General features: G+C 45.0%; 1 protein-coding gene across 1 annotated transcript; it reads left to right on the forward strand.

Annotated features, from left to right (window-relative positions):
• The first annotated feature begins 1,440 nt into the window (after nt 1–1,440).
• On the forward strand, nt 1,441–15,265 carry WBP2NL (WBP2 N-terminal like). Its single transcript, XM_037068462.1, has 6 exons — nt 1,441–1,502; nt 6,604–6,712; nt 6,979–7,120; nt 7,340–7,432; nt 8,448–8,558; nt 14,695–15,265. The coding sequence occupies exons 1-6, from the start codon at nt 1,441–1,443 to the stop codon at nt 15,069–15,071; spliced, it is 894 nt and encodes a 297-aa protein (XP_036924357.1). The 3' UTR covers nt 15,072–15,265.
• Nucleotides 15,266–19,279: the final 4,014 nt, after the last annotated feature.

Raw genomic sequence — 19,279 nt, forward strand, 5'->3', positions numbered from 1 at the left:
AACGAGGCAATGCCTCATTACTTTACAACGACTACTTTAGAGTTAAGGGTTTAAATTTAAAGCACTAGCTTGTTCTTGTCTTTTTTGAACTTAAACCAATCCTGCCTCTCTTTGAGGTTCATACTCCCTTCTGTAGCCAGCAAACAACACGGCTCTCACCTGTATATCATTTCTTTAAATTTGAATGTGATGACCATACATGTAATTGTGTTTGGGGCCCAGTATTCTGTAGGGCGAGCGCAAGGTACAGATGAACGGTGAGGGGTCAAAACCGTCAGGAGGCTCTGGGGGCCGTTCAAGTGGAAGGCTGAAAGGCCAGAACCAGAGTGCAAGGCCACACCCGGGAGGAGGGAAGTGAGGATTTGAGTGACAGAGCAGTTTTTCTTAGGAGAAGCCTAAGAATCCTCCTAGTTCAATACCTTCACTCGCAATGGAAACGGCCGTGAAGAGAGTATAATCATGCCTGAAGTTGCACACTGAGGTACCAACGCACGGTGGAGACTAGATCTCAATGCTTCACACTGTTCCTATCGTACTTCATTTGTTCTAATTGTCTTGTACTTAAAAACTGCATTTCTGAAATCAGGATACTCCCTCATACCTGATGACATGTCGGTTCACTTGGCAACTTCCTTTCTTAGTGGTACATTTAAAAATGGTGCATCTTACAACAGACAGCATCTTAAATTTGATGAACTACAGTAATCCAGGAGATGTGAGCCATGCCCTTTTTCCTTGAAACCCGCTGGTGCTATTTGTGAAGTTTAAAGGAACTAAGAATATGGACAACATGTTAGTTTTCAAAGCAACTCACAGTCATCCTTTGGAGGGGCAGGGCAGGTGTGATGGATGACACAGGCTCTCTCCCCCTTGGAGCAGACTCCCCTTTGACTTCCTGACCCCAGATCGCGCAACCTGATCTGTATACCGCCTCCTAAGAAACCGGCTCTGATTCCAGGCTTTCTCTGGAGGACCAAAGTTTTCACCTCAGGAGTAAGGAATTACTCTGGATCCTTTCTCCAAAGGTTAGGAGCTTCCTAACCAAAGCCAGGGAGGACTCAGCTTTGAGCTTCGATTCCTGACAGGACCTGTTCAAGTTCATGCGGATGACGCGGTGGCCAAGTGGCCATGTGGGGGTCGTGGAGGAGGCCATTCATCTATCACTCACCGCTCCGCGCAGAAACAATTGTTTCTGGGGGCAGAAACAATTCCCTGGACCCACCCGCTTCCCGTTGTGTGGTGTCTCAACTCTGACTTGGCCTGGTCCTACGGCCACCGCAGCTCCAGTGGTCAGCCGCCTCACCTACCCACTCCCCGCTCGCCCCACCCGGCGCCTTTGCGCCATAATCTCCGCCCCTATGCTTTACAGCCCCGCCCCACGGCTTGGCGCAGGCCCCGCCCCTTCCCATCTAAGGGGCGGCTAGAGGGGCCCCGAGCAAGATGGCGGTGAACCAGAGCCACACCGAAAACCGCAGAGGGGCCATCATCCCTTACGGCGAAAGGTGCCTGAGGGGAAGCCCAGGGTGCGCTCAGAGGAGGGAGGAGACAGACTGGGTAGAGGGGGCGACTTGCGAACTCTCAGCGAATCAGGGGCCTTCCCGCCTTTTCCAGGGCTTCAGGCTTAGCTCCGCCTCTGACGTTAGTGCAGGTGCGCGGCCTCGCGGGAGTTCCGGGTTGTGAGGGTGGCGCGGGCCGCAGCGGGCGGCTCTGCGCCGGTGGAGGCGGAGCGCGTCTCCTGGTGTGTGTGAGAAGGTGGAGGGAGCGCGCCGCCTCCGGTGTGTGAGGACCGGGCGGGAGAGGGGCGCGCTGCCGCAGAGGAAGTGTGAGGGCGCCCCGGCGGCCGAGGGCGGTCGCACCGCCACTGCGGGTGGTGTGCAGCTGCCGCTGGGCGGGAGCTCGCGACTTTTGTAGGGCGACAGCCGCGGCCGCGCTCTTCCCTGCACTCGGGGGAACAAGGCCCTGGACTCCAGGGGGCTGAAAGGGGCATGTGAGCGGATCATTTTAGAAAGATCCTGACCTGTCGGGGGCCTCTCCTTGCCCTCGGAACTTCCTAAAGGCCCCTTTCTTCTTGGCCCGAGCCTGCCGTTACGGATCCCCGGACGCCTAGGAAGAGTGGCGCTCCCGCAGCGTCGCGGGGCGCCTTGGAGTGGGCACCTGTCGCTTTGAGGGTGCGTCGCTGCGGCATCGCTGCTCGCCCCTCCGCTGGCCGCCATCAGGCTCGGTCTGCGGGGAGAAGGTTTTCACCTCCCCACCTCGTGCCTCGTCTCCTCCCTTAATCCCCCGCCCCGCCGTGTCTCGCAGAGTCCCGCTGGTGTCCCCGCGGAGCTCCTCTGAATCACGCCCCACTCTGCTCCGCTCGCCCTCGCTTTCCCGGGCGGTCGCCGGAACCCCAGTGCGGCCCTGAAAGCCAGCGCGGAGCTCGGGTGCGGCTGAGCGCACCGAAGTCGCTTGGAGTGCGTTTGTCGGGAAGATCCGTTAAGACAGGTCCAGATGCCGCTGTCCAGGTCTTTTCCGTATGCTTCCTTCTCCCGACTCTTTTCTTGACAGATCTCCGCGGGTCCTCCTTTGCTCCCGAAGGAGCTCCGCGCTTCCCTGGCGTTTGCAGTCGGAGACGCAGTCGCGCGCACGGGCCCAGAGCGCTTCGTCCCGCGTGCCCGTGACTCTGCCACGAAGGGCTTCTGACCTGGGCTCCGGATGTCCTCTCACTCGGGCTTCCTGCCAGTTTGTCCCTCTGCTTTTCTGTCTGTATGTCGGAGTCAGAAAACGAGGCATTTAAAAATAGATAAATCAGTGTTATGGTCCTTTGAGTGATCTTTTGGGGGTCCATATGCTCTTGAATACTTCATCATGTTCTGAGAGTTTTATACTTAAAACTGCTCCATCCACCGTGAGGACCGGTAGTGTTTGCCCCGTTTCACAGGCGGGAAAAGGGAACAAAGAAAAGTGATCCGCTCCACATTCCACGGCCAGTGCCAGGTGTGAGAGCTTTGATCTGGGGTTCAACCTCGGGATTGGGCGCTAACTCCCGCTGGATAGCTCCCGCTGTCCCGCAAAGAGGAAAAGGACTGCTTCTCTGCTTTCTCCTCATCAAAGAAGGCCCTGTCCTGACGGCGGCTTTCAGAAAAAATCTTGAGAGGGAGAAGGTAGATTACATTGGACTTCTGCCTGTCCACAGGGCACACCGAGCACTTCTCACAGCTGAACACTCCGCAGTGTTTTGTGGAGATGCTTCCCCCCTTCCAGCAGAGGATCCCAAATGTGATGGCTAGACTCTGCTGGTGAAAGTGGAAGACATTGAGGGATTTTTTTAAACCCAAATTTTAAAACTTGTGCAGTTAATTTCATGTGTATTTAGAAAAATTTAGAAATGTGTATTTCATGTGTATTTAGAAAGTTAGAAAAAAATTAAACTACCCTGGATTCCAACATCTGTAAACAGTATCCTTTCCCACTTTCTCTTAGAGAAAAATGCACGTTCTCGTGTATCGATATATTGAGAATGCATTCCAGAATCAAAATCTACATTCTTGTTTTCAATGGCTAGTGTTCTAGTGTGCATAAATCTTTGCTCGAGCCCCTGTCTGGGATATTCTGGTTTTAATTCGTCATTGTTGTCAATTTTGCTTCAGTGAAAGTTTGTGAAAACTTATCTTTGCACACCTGTCAGAATGTTCCTTTGGGATGTATTCCTGAGAGTGGAATTGTGGGGTCAGACGATATATAATATAAAAATTCTTGTCACAATATTAAAAATATGAAAGTATATAGAACTATATATATGCACATATTTTTTGCAAAATCACCCTGTGGAATTATATTAATTGACATTCCTCTCAGTACTCTGAGCGACCATTTCACCACACCCTTGCCAACACCTGGTGTCTACCGGTCTGAGGTGTGAATAATGGAATCTTTAAAAAAATTATTGCTAGTGAAGTTATCTTTTTTCCCTATGGCTATTGGCTATTTATATGTCTTTGGCAAATTTTCTTGGTTCATAAATTTTCTCCATTTTTACTAAGTTCATTTGTTGATGTAGTAAAAAAGTAATAGAAAATTTATCTTCTTTACCATTAAGAAATAAAACTTGTATACATTTAAGGTGTATAACATGACAATTTGATATACATACAGTAGTGAAATGATTACTACAGTCAAGCTATTAGCATCTCATATAGTTACCATTTTTGCGTGATGAGTACACCTGAGATCTATTCTCTTAGCCTATTTTCAGTGTGCAGTACAGTATTACTGATACAGTCATCATGGCTGTACATGAGATCTCTAGACTTATTCATCCCACATGACTACAGATTTGAGCCTTTGACCAACCTCTCCCCATTCCCCACTCTGAGACCCCCTGGTAATTACTGTTCTATTCTCTGTGTCTGTGCATTTAACTTTCTTGTTTCTGTTTAGATTTCACATGTAAGTGAGATCATACAATATATCTCTTTTTTGGTTTATCTATGTTGTAGCATGTGACAGGGTTTCATTCTTTCTCATGACTGAATAATGTTTAGAAACATTTACATTGTTTCTAAAGCTTAGCTGTTGTGAGTAACGCTGCAATGAACACAAGAATATAGATACCGCTTTGATATCTTGTTTTCATTTCCTTAGAAAATATGCCCAGAAGTGGGATTGCTGAACCATAATGTAGTTCTGTTTTTATTACACTGATTGATTTTCATATGTTGGACCATCCTTGCATTCCAGGAACAAATCCCACTTGGTTGTGGTATATAATCCTTTTAAAGTGCTGTTATATTAAGTTTACTAGTATTTTGTTGAAGATTTTTCCATGAGGATTTTTCAGGGATATTGATCCGTAGTTTTTTTCTTCATTAAACATTTTCTCAGTTGTAAGCTTTTGATTAGAGTCTAGAGTTCTGGACTGACTTTTGGAGTTCCCTGTTCTCCTCTTTTTGGGGACATAGTGTTTTTTCATAGTCTTAAAAATCCTTTTTTTATCCACTCACCACCACTCTGGCTCCAGTTCTTATTACCTCGCATCAGGACTATTTTAGGAACTCTTTTTTCCCCATCACCATTTGTCCCCGCCTACCAGCTTCTATTTGAGGAACTCTTAAACCGGCCCCTGGATATACCACCACCCCCGGATATACCACCGCCCCCAGATATACCTCCACCCCTGCATATGCCACCGCCTCCTTGATCGGGCGACTGTTCTGCGGCAACAGCTGCAGCTCACATTCCTCCCCGTCCGTCAGATGGTATCTTCAAGCTCTGGTTTCAGCGTGGCTTTCCGGCTGTGTCTCACTGTTTCTCCCAGCCTTACTTCCACACGGTTCTGATGAATCCATGTAGGTAGGCTGCTCCCAAGTGCGGTTTGCTTTCTACTCCACACTTCTGCTGATGCTGCTCCTGCCCCTCCATTATACTGCTTGGTTTCCATCAGGATTGTCCCCAATCTTCACCTCTGCCTACTGAAATAGGCACCCCTTAAGAATCAGCTCAGCCCTGGTTGGCGTAGCTCAGTGGATTGAGTGCGGGCCTGGGAACCAGAGGATCGCCGTTCGATTCCCAGTTAGGGCACGTGCCTGGGTTGCAGGCCAGGTCCCAGTGGGGGACACATGAAAGGCAACCATACATTGATATTTCTCTCCCTCTCTCCTTCCCTTCCCCTCTAAAGATAAATAGATAAAAAATTTAAAAAAAGAATCAGTTCATATTTCAGCCTTTCTATAAAGTCTTTCCTAATTACTCCAACCAAAACGAAAGTCTCTTTCCACTTAGTTGCCATGACATTCTTGTGTCATTTATGTGATGTGTGTCATATCTTGCTTGTGTCATTGCCTGTATTCATATTTTACTTTGTTCATTCTTTCAGTAAGTACTTAGCACCGTCCACCTTTGCTAGGACTAAAGTGGCAAAGAGGGCAGGCATTGCCCTTAATGATCACTAGGAAAGACACTGAATGAACCAACACATGTGATAGTTACTAAGAAGGAAAAAACCCCAGTAGGACACTCTCACATGAGTGAGAGTAGGATGAATCCAAGTTTTTCAGGTTAAGAGTGAGGGGAGAACATGGGAGGCTGAGGCAGCAACATGTCAGAGGATTCTGGAGCATTCTGCACGCCTTACCTTCTTTAACATTTACATTAGCACAGTGCTTTTTACAATATTGATTTGAGAGAGAGAGAAACATCAATTTGTTGTTCCGCTAATTTATGCATTCACTGGTTGCTTCTTGTATGTGCCCTGCCTGGAGATTGAACCAGCAACCGTGGTGTGTCAGGACCATACTCTAACCAACTCAGCTACCTGGCCAGGGCCATTAGCAGAGTGCTTGATAGTTACTGCATAAGAAGTATAAGCATTAATGAATAAACAGTAGGAATACAAGTAGCTTTGATAAGAAACAGAATCCAGAGCTAAAGAGGGAGAAAAATAATTGTGAATTGTCGGAGAATAAAATCATTTAAATTCCTTTTATGTCAGTAAAGGTGGTGGTAGTGTCAGCAGCTAACGTTTATGGAGTATATGCTCCAGGCTGGGAACTGTGCTGAGAGGTTTATGTTTGTTTCTTTGCGTAACGTTTACCTTGTGTGCTGTCTGCCCTTTCTCTTCTGCAGTGTCTTGCAGCATTGTCGCGATGTGGACCTCTCCTTCCCTCAGCAACCAGAGGGATCGAATCTCTTTGGTGGTACAAAGAGGGGAACATTGTTTCTCACTTCATACCGGGTAATTCCTCTTCCTGCTTCTGCTTTGGTCTGGTTAACTCTACATTTGTCTGCCTTGAAATGGAGAGTGGGTAACCACTCAGTTTCAGAACGTTTTAAAACTCCCGTGCTTTGAGATTTTCCATGTTGAAGAATGATGGAAGAAAATGGGGGGTGCTTCTCAGTGAGGCCAGAATGCTAAAGCAACCCTGGCCTCAGAGTTGTTTGTATATGTCTCAATCCACGGACAATTTGTGTTCCATCCCCAAAGTCTCTTTCCTCTCCTAGGTGATCTTTGTGACTTCACACTCGGTCAGCGATCCCCTGTTTTCTTTCATGATGCCGTTCGATCTCATGAGCAACTGCACCGTTGAACAGCCAGTCTTTGCTGCCAACTACATTAGGGGAACCATTCGGGCAGCCCCAGATGGTAAGTGTTTACACTCAGAAGTATATTTTTCTCTGAAAACCTTCCAGAAGGTTTAAGATTCAGACGTGGCTCATGTTGGTTGAGCATTCAAGAAGCAACCAATGAAAGAGAGCTGCCCGGCTTCTTTGGGCAACGCTTCTCTCAGCATTTGCAGAAGTCCTGCAGTTACCAGCCATGCCCGCCTGCCTCTCAGTGAGAGTGTGCCGTTTCCTCCCCCAGGTGGCTGGAACGGGCAGGCTACTTTTAAATTAGCCTTCAGGAAAGGAGGTGCCATCAAGTTTTCCCAGCTGCTGATGAACGCTGCCTCTGCTGGTGAGCAAAACGATAAAGCTCTTAAGCGCTTTGGGGTTTTGAGGCTTGTGGAATTGAAGGAGGACTGTTATCCAGTTAAGATGGTCTGGTCTCTGTGACGAGACACGTGGTAGTTGCACATGTATTCAGCAGGCATTTCCTGAGCCTACCCACTCTGTGCTGAGTACAATACTGTGTGCTGGGAACGCAAAGGTTATTCATCCCCTCCCTGTCTGGAAGGAGCTGCAATCCAGAGGGAATTTACAATCAGATGCCTGCCTGACTAGTTGTACCTGATCATCTTTTGTCCATCAAGATGCGGGTCTCAGATGTCACTGACTCATCTCTTTCTCGTGGCGGGGAGCCCCCGCTGCCTGAGCTCCTCTTCTCCCGATCGGTCTTTTTGTCATCTCTTGCTCTGGCTTTGCTTTTGTTTCTCTTAGGGTTAGTCCCCATCGTCGCTGAGAGGAGGGAAGAGGTCAAGCCTTAGAGTACCGCTCTGGTGGATGTACCAGGGAACTCTTTCAGACTTGGAATACAAATAATTGTTATGATGTATTTTATTTAGTCCAGCCTCACTCCGTGCTCTTCACTCTCTCACCTTTTGTCCTTCAATCCAACTGGACTTCTTTGTGCCTTGTTCTCTCCTCCCTGAGTCTTCATGACTTTTGCTCTGTCTGGGCCGCCCTTTCCCTTTCCCCCTGGCCTTCCACCCCCAACTTCAATCCAGTTAGGACAAACACAAGCTAGTGGAGACCGACAGATGCACACATGGCGTCCTGTAACAGAGACGTGGACGAAGTGCTGGGATGCACAAGAGGGTGGAGTGAAGTTTCTAGCTTCGAAGACTGGCTGGATCCTGATTCTGCAAACCATGGTCAAGTATATGAGACAGTCTAAGTCGGAGAGGAAATGAGTTTAATTTTAGGCCTAATAATACTAGCTAACATTTATTGAATGCTTACTATTGGCTAGAGATTTCCAAGCCCTTTTGAAGAATTTAAGAGTCCCTATTTTGCCGAATTTGTCTTCTCAGCTGCCCAAGGAGCTCCACTTAGAAGTATAAATTACTGGTTTGGCAGTCCAGGACTGTTCGTCGTTACTGGGCAGGGGAGCGTGATGTGCAGCCAAGAGATGCCTTGTCCAGGTAAGGCGTGGCAGAGACGTTCTTCCCGGGAGGTGGGAAGTATACCAGGGGCTCAGAGACCTACCTACTGCCAGCTTGCCTCCAGCTCTGCTGCGGAGAAGCATCAGAGGTTTGGGGGTCGGAAAATGGTTGAGTCCGTGACTCCATTTCCAGACTGAAACCCAATGGCAAGTCAGCAAGTTTCAGGCTTACTTTTAATTATAATATACAAATATGGAACATGCTTGGGCAGCTTCCATTAGCTGGAACCTTTATGTCCTGCTTGAAGCCCGAGCGGAAAACATGTGCTCTTTTTCACCCCTTCCTCCCCGTTTCACACAAGCACAGCCATCAGGCGTGTACCATGCCCTTCAACCTCACTAGGGACTCCAGCCCTGGGCTTCATGCTCTGTGACCTTTAACAGTTGTGCTTGTCCCCAGCTGCTGAGTCATATTCCTGGGAAGTAACAGGTCATTGATTCTCAAACGCTGCCCACTGCCCACTGGTAGGCCACCAAGCATCTCCTCATAGGCTGCCCACGGACCCCCAAATGTGGGCCCTTTCTTGGATTCTTCTTGGAGTACAATGTGCGTGTCCACTGGCTTTTAATTTTGTATACAACTGAAGGATGCTTATTTGTAACCTTAATAGTTACCTTACTTTTTAAGAGTTATTAAAATCTAATACTCAAAAATCTGAAAGTAAATGTTGAAATCCACATAACAAAAACAACCATTTCAAAATGCACGATTCAGTGGCGTGTAGTCTATTCACAGTGTGGTGCAACCATCAGCCCTGATTTCAAAATGTTTTTATCGCCCCATAAGACACCCCATTAAACACCCACAAAACACCACTCACTAAGTAATAATTCTCCACTTAGAAATAATTCCCCATTGTCCCCTCCCAGCATCTTTTGTTACACCCTAATCTGCTCTTTGCCTCTATGGATTTCTTATTCCAAGAAGAGCCATACAGCACTTTGTTTTGTACCTTTTGTTTGTGGCTTGTTCACTTAGCACGATGTTTCCAAGGTTCATCCAAGCAGTAGCGTGTATCAGTACTTCATTCTCTTTGTGGCTGACTAATATTTCATTCTCTGTATATATACCACAGTCTGCTCGTCCATTCGTCCACTGATGGACATTTCACTTCTTTCCATCTTTTATTGTTATGAATACAAGCTGCTATAAAGTCTGGAGGTGCTATGGAGGTTTCAGTGTGCGCACGTTTTCATTTCTCTTGGGTATCTACGTAGGGTTGGAATAGCTGGGCCACCTCGTGACTCGATGTTTAGCTTTGCGAGGAGCCACCGATCTGTTTTCCACGCACCTGCACCAATTGACCTTCCCACCAGCAGTACAAGTCCCTGTGCCTCCGTATCCTTGCCAACATTTGTTTTCCTTTTTGTTTTTGTTGTTTATATTAGAGCCCTCCTAGTGAGTGTGACGTGGTACCTCGTTTTTTATTTTTATCCTCACGCGAGGATATGTGCATTGATTGGAGGGAGGGGAGGAGAGAGAGAGAGATCTATTGGTTGCCTCCTGTATGTGCCCCGACAGGGGATTAAACCCACAACCTGGGTATATGTCGACCAGGAATGGAACCCACAGCCTTTTCATGAACAGGATGATGCTCCAACCAATTGAGCTACCGGGCCAGGGCTCTTTTTTTTTTTTTTTTAAGATTTTATTTATTTATTTATCTTTAGAGGGGAAGGAGAGAGGAAGAGAAACATCAATATATGGTTGCCTTTCATGCATCCCCTGCTGGGAGTTGGCCTGCAGGGAACCGACCTGCAACCCGACTGGGAATCGAACCGCAATCCTCTGGTTCGCAGGCCTGTGCTCAATCCACTGAGCTACACCAGCCAGGTTCATTGTGGTTTTAATTTGCATTTCTTTAATGGCAAATCATGTCGAATATCTTTTCCTGTGCTTCTTAGCCATTTGTCTGTCTTCTTTGGAGGTACATCTCTCCACATCCTTTGCCCATTTTTTCCTTGGGTGATTTATCTTTGTGTCATTGAGTTGTAGGAGTTCTTTACATATTCTGGATGTGAATCTCTTCTCATATATGCAACTTGCAAATATGTTTTCCCATTCAATAGGTTGTATTTACATTCTTGATAATGTTCTTTGATGAACAAAAGTTATAAATTATAATTTTTTAAAAAATGTATTGATTTGAGAGAGAGAGAGAGAGATCAGTCTGTTAGTCCACTGATTTGTGCATTCATTGGTTGATTTTTATGTGTGTCCTGACCTGGGCTTAAACCCACATCTTTAGCATATTGGGACAATGCTCTAACCAACTGAGCTACCCAGTCAGGGCATATGTAATTTCCTTCTTGTCTCTAGTACTTTTTTAAAATTTAAAGTCAATTTTTTTAATAGCATAGCTACCCTAGCTTTCTTTTGGTTACTATTTGCATGTAGTATCTTTTTCTATTCTTTAAATTTTTTTTTTATCTTTACCTGGGGACATTTTTTCATTGCTTCTACAAAGAGAGGAAGTGAAGGGGGGGAGAGAGAGACATCGCTGTGAGAGAGAAACAGCAATAGGTCACCTTCCTATGTGCCTTGATTGGGGATCAAACCTGCAACCTAGGCATGTGCCCCAGCTGGGAATCGAACCTGCAACCTTTCAGTGTACAGGACAACGCTCCAACTGACTGAGCCACACTGGCTAGGGTTCTTTTTTTTTTTTTTTAAGTAAAATGTTCTATTTCATGTTTTTTCATTCTTCTTCTTTCAATCTATTTGTCTTTGTATCTCAAGTAAGTCTCTTATACACCCCAGCTGATGTGGCTCAGTGGATTGAGTGCCAGTAAAGGCAACAATCAATGTATCTTTCCCTTTCTTTCTCCTTCCTTTCCTCTCTCTCTAAAAATAAATAAATAAAATCTTAAAAAAAATAAAGTAAATTGCCCTGGCTGGCGTGGCTCAGTGGATTGAACGCCGGCCCACGAACTGAAGGGCCACCAGTTCGATTCCCAGTTAGGGCATATGCCTGGGTTGCAGGCCAGGTCCCTAGTTGTGGGTGCAGGAGAGGCAACCACACATTGATGTTTCTTTCCCTCTCTTTCTCCTTCCTTTCCCCTCTCTCTAAAAATAAATAAATAAAATCTTTAAAAGTAAGTCTTATGTACGCAGCATATAACCGAGTCTTGAGTTTCTATTCTGCCAATCTCTTGTTGGAAGACGTCATCGAGAAGGCACGGCTGCCAGTTGTCCTGAAGCTGACTCAGGCAATTGTCAGCCTCCCTTGTCTTGAAATGTTTGTTCTGTTTGCCTTTCCTGCTCCAAGAAGCAGCTCCAGGGATGAAGCCTTGACATAGAAGTGAGGTATGGAGACTACCAGGATGGTATACATGACTGAGTTCAGTTACGGCCTCTGTATAAAAACTTCTAAGATTTGACGGGTGGGTGCAGAGATCTTACTCATCTTGTGGCCGCCCAAGACAACCTCATACATAAATAAGTCTCTTTATTTGTTAAAACTGCCACTTACCAATGTGGAGAGGCCTGCTTGTTTCTTTGCTCTCTCCCTGCCCTCTGTGTAGGGGCACCCAGTTTGAGATTATACTGGGAAGCTCCTGAGGAGAATGCAGACATCTCTATCTTTAGATTGGAGAGTTTAATCCATTTATATTTAAAGCAATTACTGTAATGGGGCCTTTCTGTCATTTCTTACATACTGTATAGCTTTTTGTCCCTCATTTCTTGGCAGTACTGACTTCTTCTTTTGGGTTAAATTGATATTTTTATAGCAGGAAGTTTAAATTCCTTTCTCATTTCCTTTTGTCTATATTTTATAGCTTTTTTCTTTGTGGTTACCATGGGGGTTACATTTAATGTTCTTAAGTTGTAATACTAATTTGAATCTTTTTTAAAAAAGATTTTATTTATTTATCCTTAGAGGGAAAGGGAAGGAGAGAAGGAGAGAAATATCAATGTACGGTTGCCTCTCTGAATCCCCTGCTGGGAACTGGCCCACAGCCCAGGCATGTGCCCTGACCGGGAATCGAACCGTGATCCTCTGGTTCGCAGGCCCACGCTCAATCCACTGATCCACACCAGCCAGGGCCTAATTTGAATCTTTACCAACTTAACCTTAAAAACATACAAATACTCTGCACCTTTACAGTTCCTTCTTCATACATTTCAGCTAATGTCACAAAATTACATCTTTATACACTGTGTGCCACAAAATATAATCTAATAATTCTTTTTAAGGTACTACTCTCTTAAATTATGTAAAAAACAAAAAAATGGAGTTATGAACCATTGTTAGAACAATGTTGGTTTTTATAATTGCCCAATGATTAACCTTTATTGAGATCTTAATTTCTTCATACAGCTTCAGATTGCTGTTTAGTGCCCTTTCACTTAACCCTGCCGAACTCCCTTAAGGATTTCTTGCAGGGAAGTCTAGTGCTAATGAACACCCTCAGCCTTTATTTATCTGGAAATGTCTTCATTTCTCTCCCACTCTTGAAGAAATTTAACCAAATATAAGATTGTTTTTTTTATGTTTTTTTTTCTGGCCTCCAAAATTTCTGATGAGAAATCTACTGCTTATCTTTTTTAAAATTTTATTTATTTTTACTTCTAGAGAGAGGGGAAGGGAAGGAGAAAGAGAGAGAGAGAGAGAAACATCAATGTGTGGTTGTGTCTTGCATACCCCCTACTGGGGACCTAGCCCACAACCTGGGCATGTGCCCTGACTGGGAATCAAACCAGCAACCCTTTGGTTTGCAGGCCTGTGCTCAATCCACTGAGCTACAGCAGCCAGGGCTACTGATTATCTTATTGAAGATCCCTTGCATGTAACAATTCACATCACTCTTGCTGATTTCAAGATTCTCTCTTTGTCTTTGTCTTTTGCAAATTTGACTATAATGTGTCTTGGTGTAGCTCTCTTTAAGTTAATCTCCAGGAGTTTGTTGAGATTCTTAGATGTTTATATTCATGTCTTTCATCAGATTGGGGAAGTTTTCAGCTATTGTTTCTTCAGATATTCTTTCTACCCTTTTTTCTCTTCTTCTCAGACTGCCATGCAGTGTGTATGTTGGTCTCTGTTTGATGGTGGCCTACTGGTTCCTGAGGCTCTGTTCACCTTTCTTCGATTTATTTTCTTTCTCTTTCTCAATCTCAACAATTTCCTGTCTTACAGTTCACTGATTCTTCTGCCTATTCAAATCTAAGTTTCGATCCCTCTTCTTAATTTTTCATTTCAGTTTTTGTACTTTTGATCCTCAGGATTTCTTTTTGGTTTCTTGTTAGGTTTTCTGTCTTTATCAATATTTCTGTTTTGTTCACACATCATTTGCTTGACTTTCTTCTCAGTTTCCTTTAGTTCTTTGAGCATCTTTAAGAAAATTCTTTAAATGGTTTTTTTTTTTGGCTAGCTTAAGCATAAATATGGATTACAGCAAAATAACTTGGTAGTTGTTCATTCACCTGCCCCAGTTAAATCACTTTGGGAATGTAGCCAGGGCCCATGTTTGTTGTAATATTAATTGGAAACTTGGAAATCATGTGTTCTCTTACAACAGGGAAATGTAGCAACACCTATCCATACAATAAACTATAGTCTGGCTTTTACTTTATGAAATACATTAATAACAAATAATTTTATGTAATGTCAAATAAAAAGAGCTAGATTTAAAAATTGCACAGTTGTTATAATCATGATTGCGTGAACATATTAAAGATATTCTACAAATAAATACATTAAAATATTTTTTGTATTTGACTGCATTACAGATGACTTTGTAACACTCATCTTTTTCTCTTTTTTCCGAAGGCATATTCCTCATTAAGGATGTATGACTTTATTCACATTCAGAACAAACTTTATTAAGTAAAGGGAGGCCCACCAGAGAGAGCTGTATTGAGTAAAACCTGTGTCTCTGTGTACAAGTAGTGTAGAGGTGTAACTGTTGTTTTCATGCTAATTTGAATCGCTCCACAACAGGAAATGGTAAAGCCCCCAACTAGTGGTGGCTGAAGGATCTGGCTTTACTGTTCTTTAGCCTGATTCTCTTCCTGTGTTAGTTTGCTTCAGCATAACTTTTATCTTTTTACTCCTTCTCACTCATTCCTTGTCCATTCTAAAAAATAAATTACTGATTTTTCCTTTTCTTCTCAGCATACCCAGTTGTTGTCTATGGGCCCCAACCTGTGAGATATGGAGCCCCACTGGGAGCATATGGAGCCCCACCTATGGGACATGGAGCCCCACCTATGGGATACGGAGCCCCACCAGCAGGATATGCAGCTCTGCCTGTGGGGTACGGAGCCCCACCACCTGGGTATGAAGCTCTGCCTGTGGGATATGGAGCTCCACCAGCAGGATATGGAATCCCGCCTGCAGAATATGGAACCCCACCAGCTACAAATGAACCCCCATCTGCTAGGTACACAGCTGGGCCCCACAATTCTGGGGCTGCCCAGCCTGCTGGACATGAGGCTTCTCTTCCTTCTGCCTCATCTTCTCAGGCCCATTTACCATCTTCTAAGATATAAACCCCGAAGACTCACCAAGCAAAGCAGCACCATAAAACTGAAGTCAGGATAAGAAGGAGGACTCAGGTAATGTTTAAAGGCCCTTCTCAAGTAGTTGCCTCCCACTTTGGAAGGGCAATCACAGAGAGAAAGTGAAGCTTTACTTCCATGCCTAGATTTTAGAAGCAGAGTCCACTCTTGATTAGACAGGCTAACGAAGCAGAATTGTAAAGCTAATGTCTCAGTAATCTGGTTGATGTTGGGCTGCATTTTAAAAAAGATTTTATTTATTTATTTTTAGAGAGATGGGGGAGGGAGAAAGAGAGGAAGAGAGACACTGATGTACAAGAGATACTTCGATTGGCTGCCTGTTGCATGCCCCCAGCTGGGAACCTGGCCTGCAACCCAGGCCTGTGCCCTGGCTGGGAATTGAACTGGCGACCCTTTGCTTCACGGTCCGGAGCTCAATCTACTGAGCCACACCAGCCAGGGCCAAATGTATCTACTCTTGATTACTGGTTTTTGCTTCTCAAAATCTATTCCTGAGAAATGCTTGCATGTGTGCACAAAGATGCGTGTGGGAAGGTTTCATTACATTCATTGTTTCTAACACAGAATTAGAAATAGCCTATGTGGTTATTAATAGTAAACATTTAAATTAACTATAGTACATCTATGCCACATATGCAAAAACTTCTAAGTCTTACTGTTAAATGAGAAAAGCATGTTTAAGGGAGTATGTACTATAAAAACTTTCAATCCCATCAGACTGAATGCCCCCTGTTGTAACTCACATTTTGTAATGTCTCCTTTACTTCATTGGAATGAAATTTTCAGGCAACTGCATGTGATTCCATACCATTTCAACCAGAATTAATATAATGCTATACATTTGATGTAAAGGAGAAAAAATGGACAAATGGTTTGTAGTAAACTTTTAAGTATTTTAATATATAAACTCTCAGATTCCACCATACTAGAAGACATAGCGAAGTAATCTAGTGGTAACAGGGTTGCCTCTGGGGTGGGGAGCTGCATGGCTAGGGAAAAGGACAGAGAGGGAGACCTAGCTTTTTTCACTATAAATTGTATTAAGCACATGTGTACTATACATTTCTGTCTTGAGGAATGAACAGTTTTATCTTTTTTTCTTTTTTAAAACTATATTTTATCGATTATACCATTACAGTTGTTCTATTCCCCCCCTTCATTCCCCTCCACCATTCTCCCCCCTTTAGTTTATAACCACGTGTCTCAAGTTCTTTGGATTCTATATTTCCCCTACTATTCTTGCCTTCCCCCCTATCTATTTTATACCTACTGTCTATGCTATTTTCTGTACCTTCTCCCCCCTTCTCCTCCTCCCACTCCCCTGTTGCTAACCCTCCATGTGATCTTCATTTCGATGGTTCCACTCCTGATCTAGCTGTCCTCTTGGTTTGCTTTTGTTTTAGGTGTGGTTGTTAATAATTGTGAGTTTGCTGTCCTTTCACTGCTAATATTTTTCATCTTCTTTTTCTTAGATAAGGCCCTTTAGCATTTCATATAATAAGGGCTTGGTGATGATGAACTCCTTGAACTTGACCTTATCTGAGAAGCACTTTATCTGTCCTTCCATTCTAAATGAAAGCTTTGTTGGATAGAGCAATCTTGGCTGTAGGTCTTTGGATTTCATGACTTGGAATACTTCTTTCCAGCCCCTTCTTGCCTGTAAGGTCTCTTTTGAGAAATCTGCTGACAGTCTGATGGGTACTCCTTTGTAGGTGACTGTCCCCTTATCTCTTGCTGCTTCTAGGATGCTCTCCTTCATTTTAATCTTGGCTAATGTAATGATGATGTGCCTTGGTGTGTTCCTTCTTGGGTCCAACTTCTTTGAGACTCTCTGAGCTTCCTGGATTTCCTGGAAGTCTATTTCCTTTGCCAGACTAGGGAAGTTCTCCTTTATTATTTGTTCAAATAAGTTTTCCACTCTTGGCTGTTTCTTTCCCCCTTCTGGTACCCCTATAATTCAGATGTTGGAACGTTTAAAGATGTCCTGGAGGTTCCTAAGCCTCCTTATTTTTTTGAATTCTCATTTCTTCATTCTTTTCTGGTTGGATGTTTCATTCTTCCTTCTGGTCCATTCCATTGATTTGAGTCCCAGTTTCCTTTCCATCACTGTTGGTTTCCTGTGCATTTCCTTTCATTTCAATTAGTTTAGCCTTCATATGTTCCTCTAATTTGTGACTATAATCAACCAGTTCTGTGAGCATCCTGATGACCAGTGTTTTGAACTGTGCATCTGAGAGGCTGGCTATTTCTTGGTCGCTTAGAGTTATCGGCTCTGGGGCTTTGAGTTCTTCTTGCACCATCTTTTAGACTGTTCCTGCCTGTTACGTACCAGGATCAGAGCCCTAGGTGTTCACCAGAGCAGGGCAACTCAGTGGCTGGGTTGTGATGCTGTACATGGGGGCGGGGTCAAAGAGGAGTAATGGCCTCCCATTTGCTGCCTCCGGCCGCTGATGCCACAGGTGCTGCAGCTGCCACCACCACCAGGGCCCGTGGGTTTCATCCCACTGCACTCGAATGTGCCACCGCCGTCAGCCCTCCACCACTGGGTTCGCAGTCCGTCTCACTGTGCGAATGTGCGACAGCGGTCAGTCTGCCCCGTACCCTGACTGGGTCCAGGCTGCCTGCGCGCCTGGCTGGGGTGGCGGGGGATCTTTCCTGCCCGACCCTGCTCCGCCGCTCGCTCCGCCCCTCTTACCAGTCCTGGTTGAAGGGTTCGTTGTTGTCGGACTTCCGTATAGTTCAATTTTCTGTCCTTTGGCTGTGTCTTTGTTTACTAAACCTTTGCTGTATTCAAACTTGGTTGTGGGAGAAGGCACAGTGTTTCCACCTATGCCTCCATCTTGGCGGAAGTCCTGGAATGAACAATTTTAAATCTGAGTTAATAGCATGCTAGGCGCTACTTGGCTTATAAAAGGTGCAGCGGCTCCTCACAGCCTTCGGGAGAAAGTCCGAAATCCTGGTTTTCACGTGCATGTGGATCCTGTTAGGCTCCTTAGTCTCTGCACAGTCTGGCTGTATCAGTGACCCTCCAGCTGTGAGATCCAGCCGAGCAGAACTGAGTGCAGACACTGAACTGCATGGCCTCTGCCTTCCTCCCCCCTGCATTCTACTCATTCTTTGAAACAGCTCGGAAGTTCTTCTGAGAAGCTTGTTCTAAGCTCCCCTTCTAGGGTAATTGCCTTTCTGCCAAGCTTGTATTGTACCCTCGGCGTCTTTCTGGCAAAATACTTTGCCAGTCCTATTGGGATTGTTTGCATGCTCGATTCTCCCATAACCTGTGAGCTCCTTGAGAGCAGAGGCTGTGTCCCACTGCAGAGGCCTAGCAGAAGGCAAGGGCCACAGTGGTGTGTAGTTAACATTTGGCAAGTGAACGAAGACATAAATAAGTTGCGATTCTTGACTTATTACACACACACAGCCACTGAGTTCTGGCTACAGCTGAAGATTAGAATGTACAGAATTAGTTTTGTTTGACAAACTGTTAGAGAGGATTAGAAATTAAAATTTCAGATTTTAGGGAGAGCTGTCCCCTGTCTGGCTAGTTGAGTTGAGCACCCCGAAGGCAGTTATATTTCACCTCTTCCTACCTCACGGCCATGTTCATATGGTTGATACCAGCCATAGCCACCTCTGGCAAGACGCTCCCATAGCACTCATCTGGTGTTTAAAGGCCTTTGAGTGAGCAAACCATTAATACTATCGTTGGGTGCCAGGCGATGTGCTAAGGCACTTCATAAGCGTATCTCACTTTTAAATTTTTATTTGTATCTCACTTTAAAATTTTTATTTTATTTGTTTTTAGACATGGGGGAAGGGAGGGGGAGAGAGAGGGAGAGAAGCATCAATGTGTGGTTGCCTGTCACATGACCTCCACCAGAGACCCAGCTTGGGTCCCAGGCGTGTGCCCTGACTGAGAATTGAACCGGTGACCTTTGGTTCCCAGGCCAGCACTCAATCCACTGAGCCACACCAGCCATGGCCACAGGCAGTCTCATTTAATCCCTTACTTAATCCAGTGAAGTGAGCACTGTTAATAGCTTTATTTTACAGCTAAGCATACTGAAGCTTGGAGACCTTAGGTAGCCAGAGAATTTGCAACTACTGAGCTGTGGAGGCAGGGCTTGAACCTAGGCCGGCCCCAGAGCCTGGGGCTCTAACCTCTGGCTGAGGAACCCGCT

This window comes from Sturnira hondurensis, unplaced genomic scaffold (assembly GCF_014824575.4).
Source record: "Sturnira hondurensis isolate 20B ecotype Veracruz unplaced genomic scaffold, ASM1482457v3 Scaffold0017436, whole genome shotgun sequence".
In the NCBI taxonomy this organism is placed as follows: domain Eukaryota; kingdom Metazoa; phylum Chordata; class Mammalia; order Chiroptera; family Phyllostomidae; genus Sturnira; species Sturnira hondurensis.

Coding starts and splice junctions, on each gene's coding strand:
- WBP2NL (XM_037068462.1), top strand. CDS start 1,441: ATGGCGGTGAACCAGAGCCACACCGAAAACCGCAGAGGGGCCATCATC. Junction 7,121..7,339: donor CATTCGGGCAGCCCCAGATG/GTAAGTGTTTAC, acceptor TTCCTCCCCCAG/GTGGCTGGAACGGGCAGGCT. Junction 8,559..14,694: donor CCAAGAGATGCCTTGTCCAG/GTAAGGCGTGGC, acceptor TTTTCTTCTCAG/CATACCCAGTTGTTGTCTAT.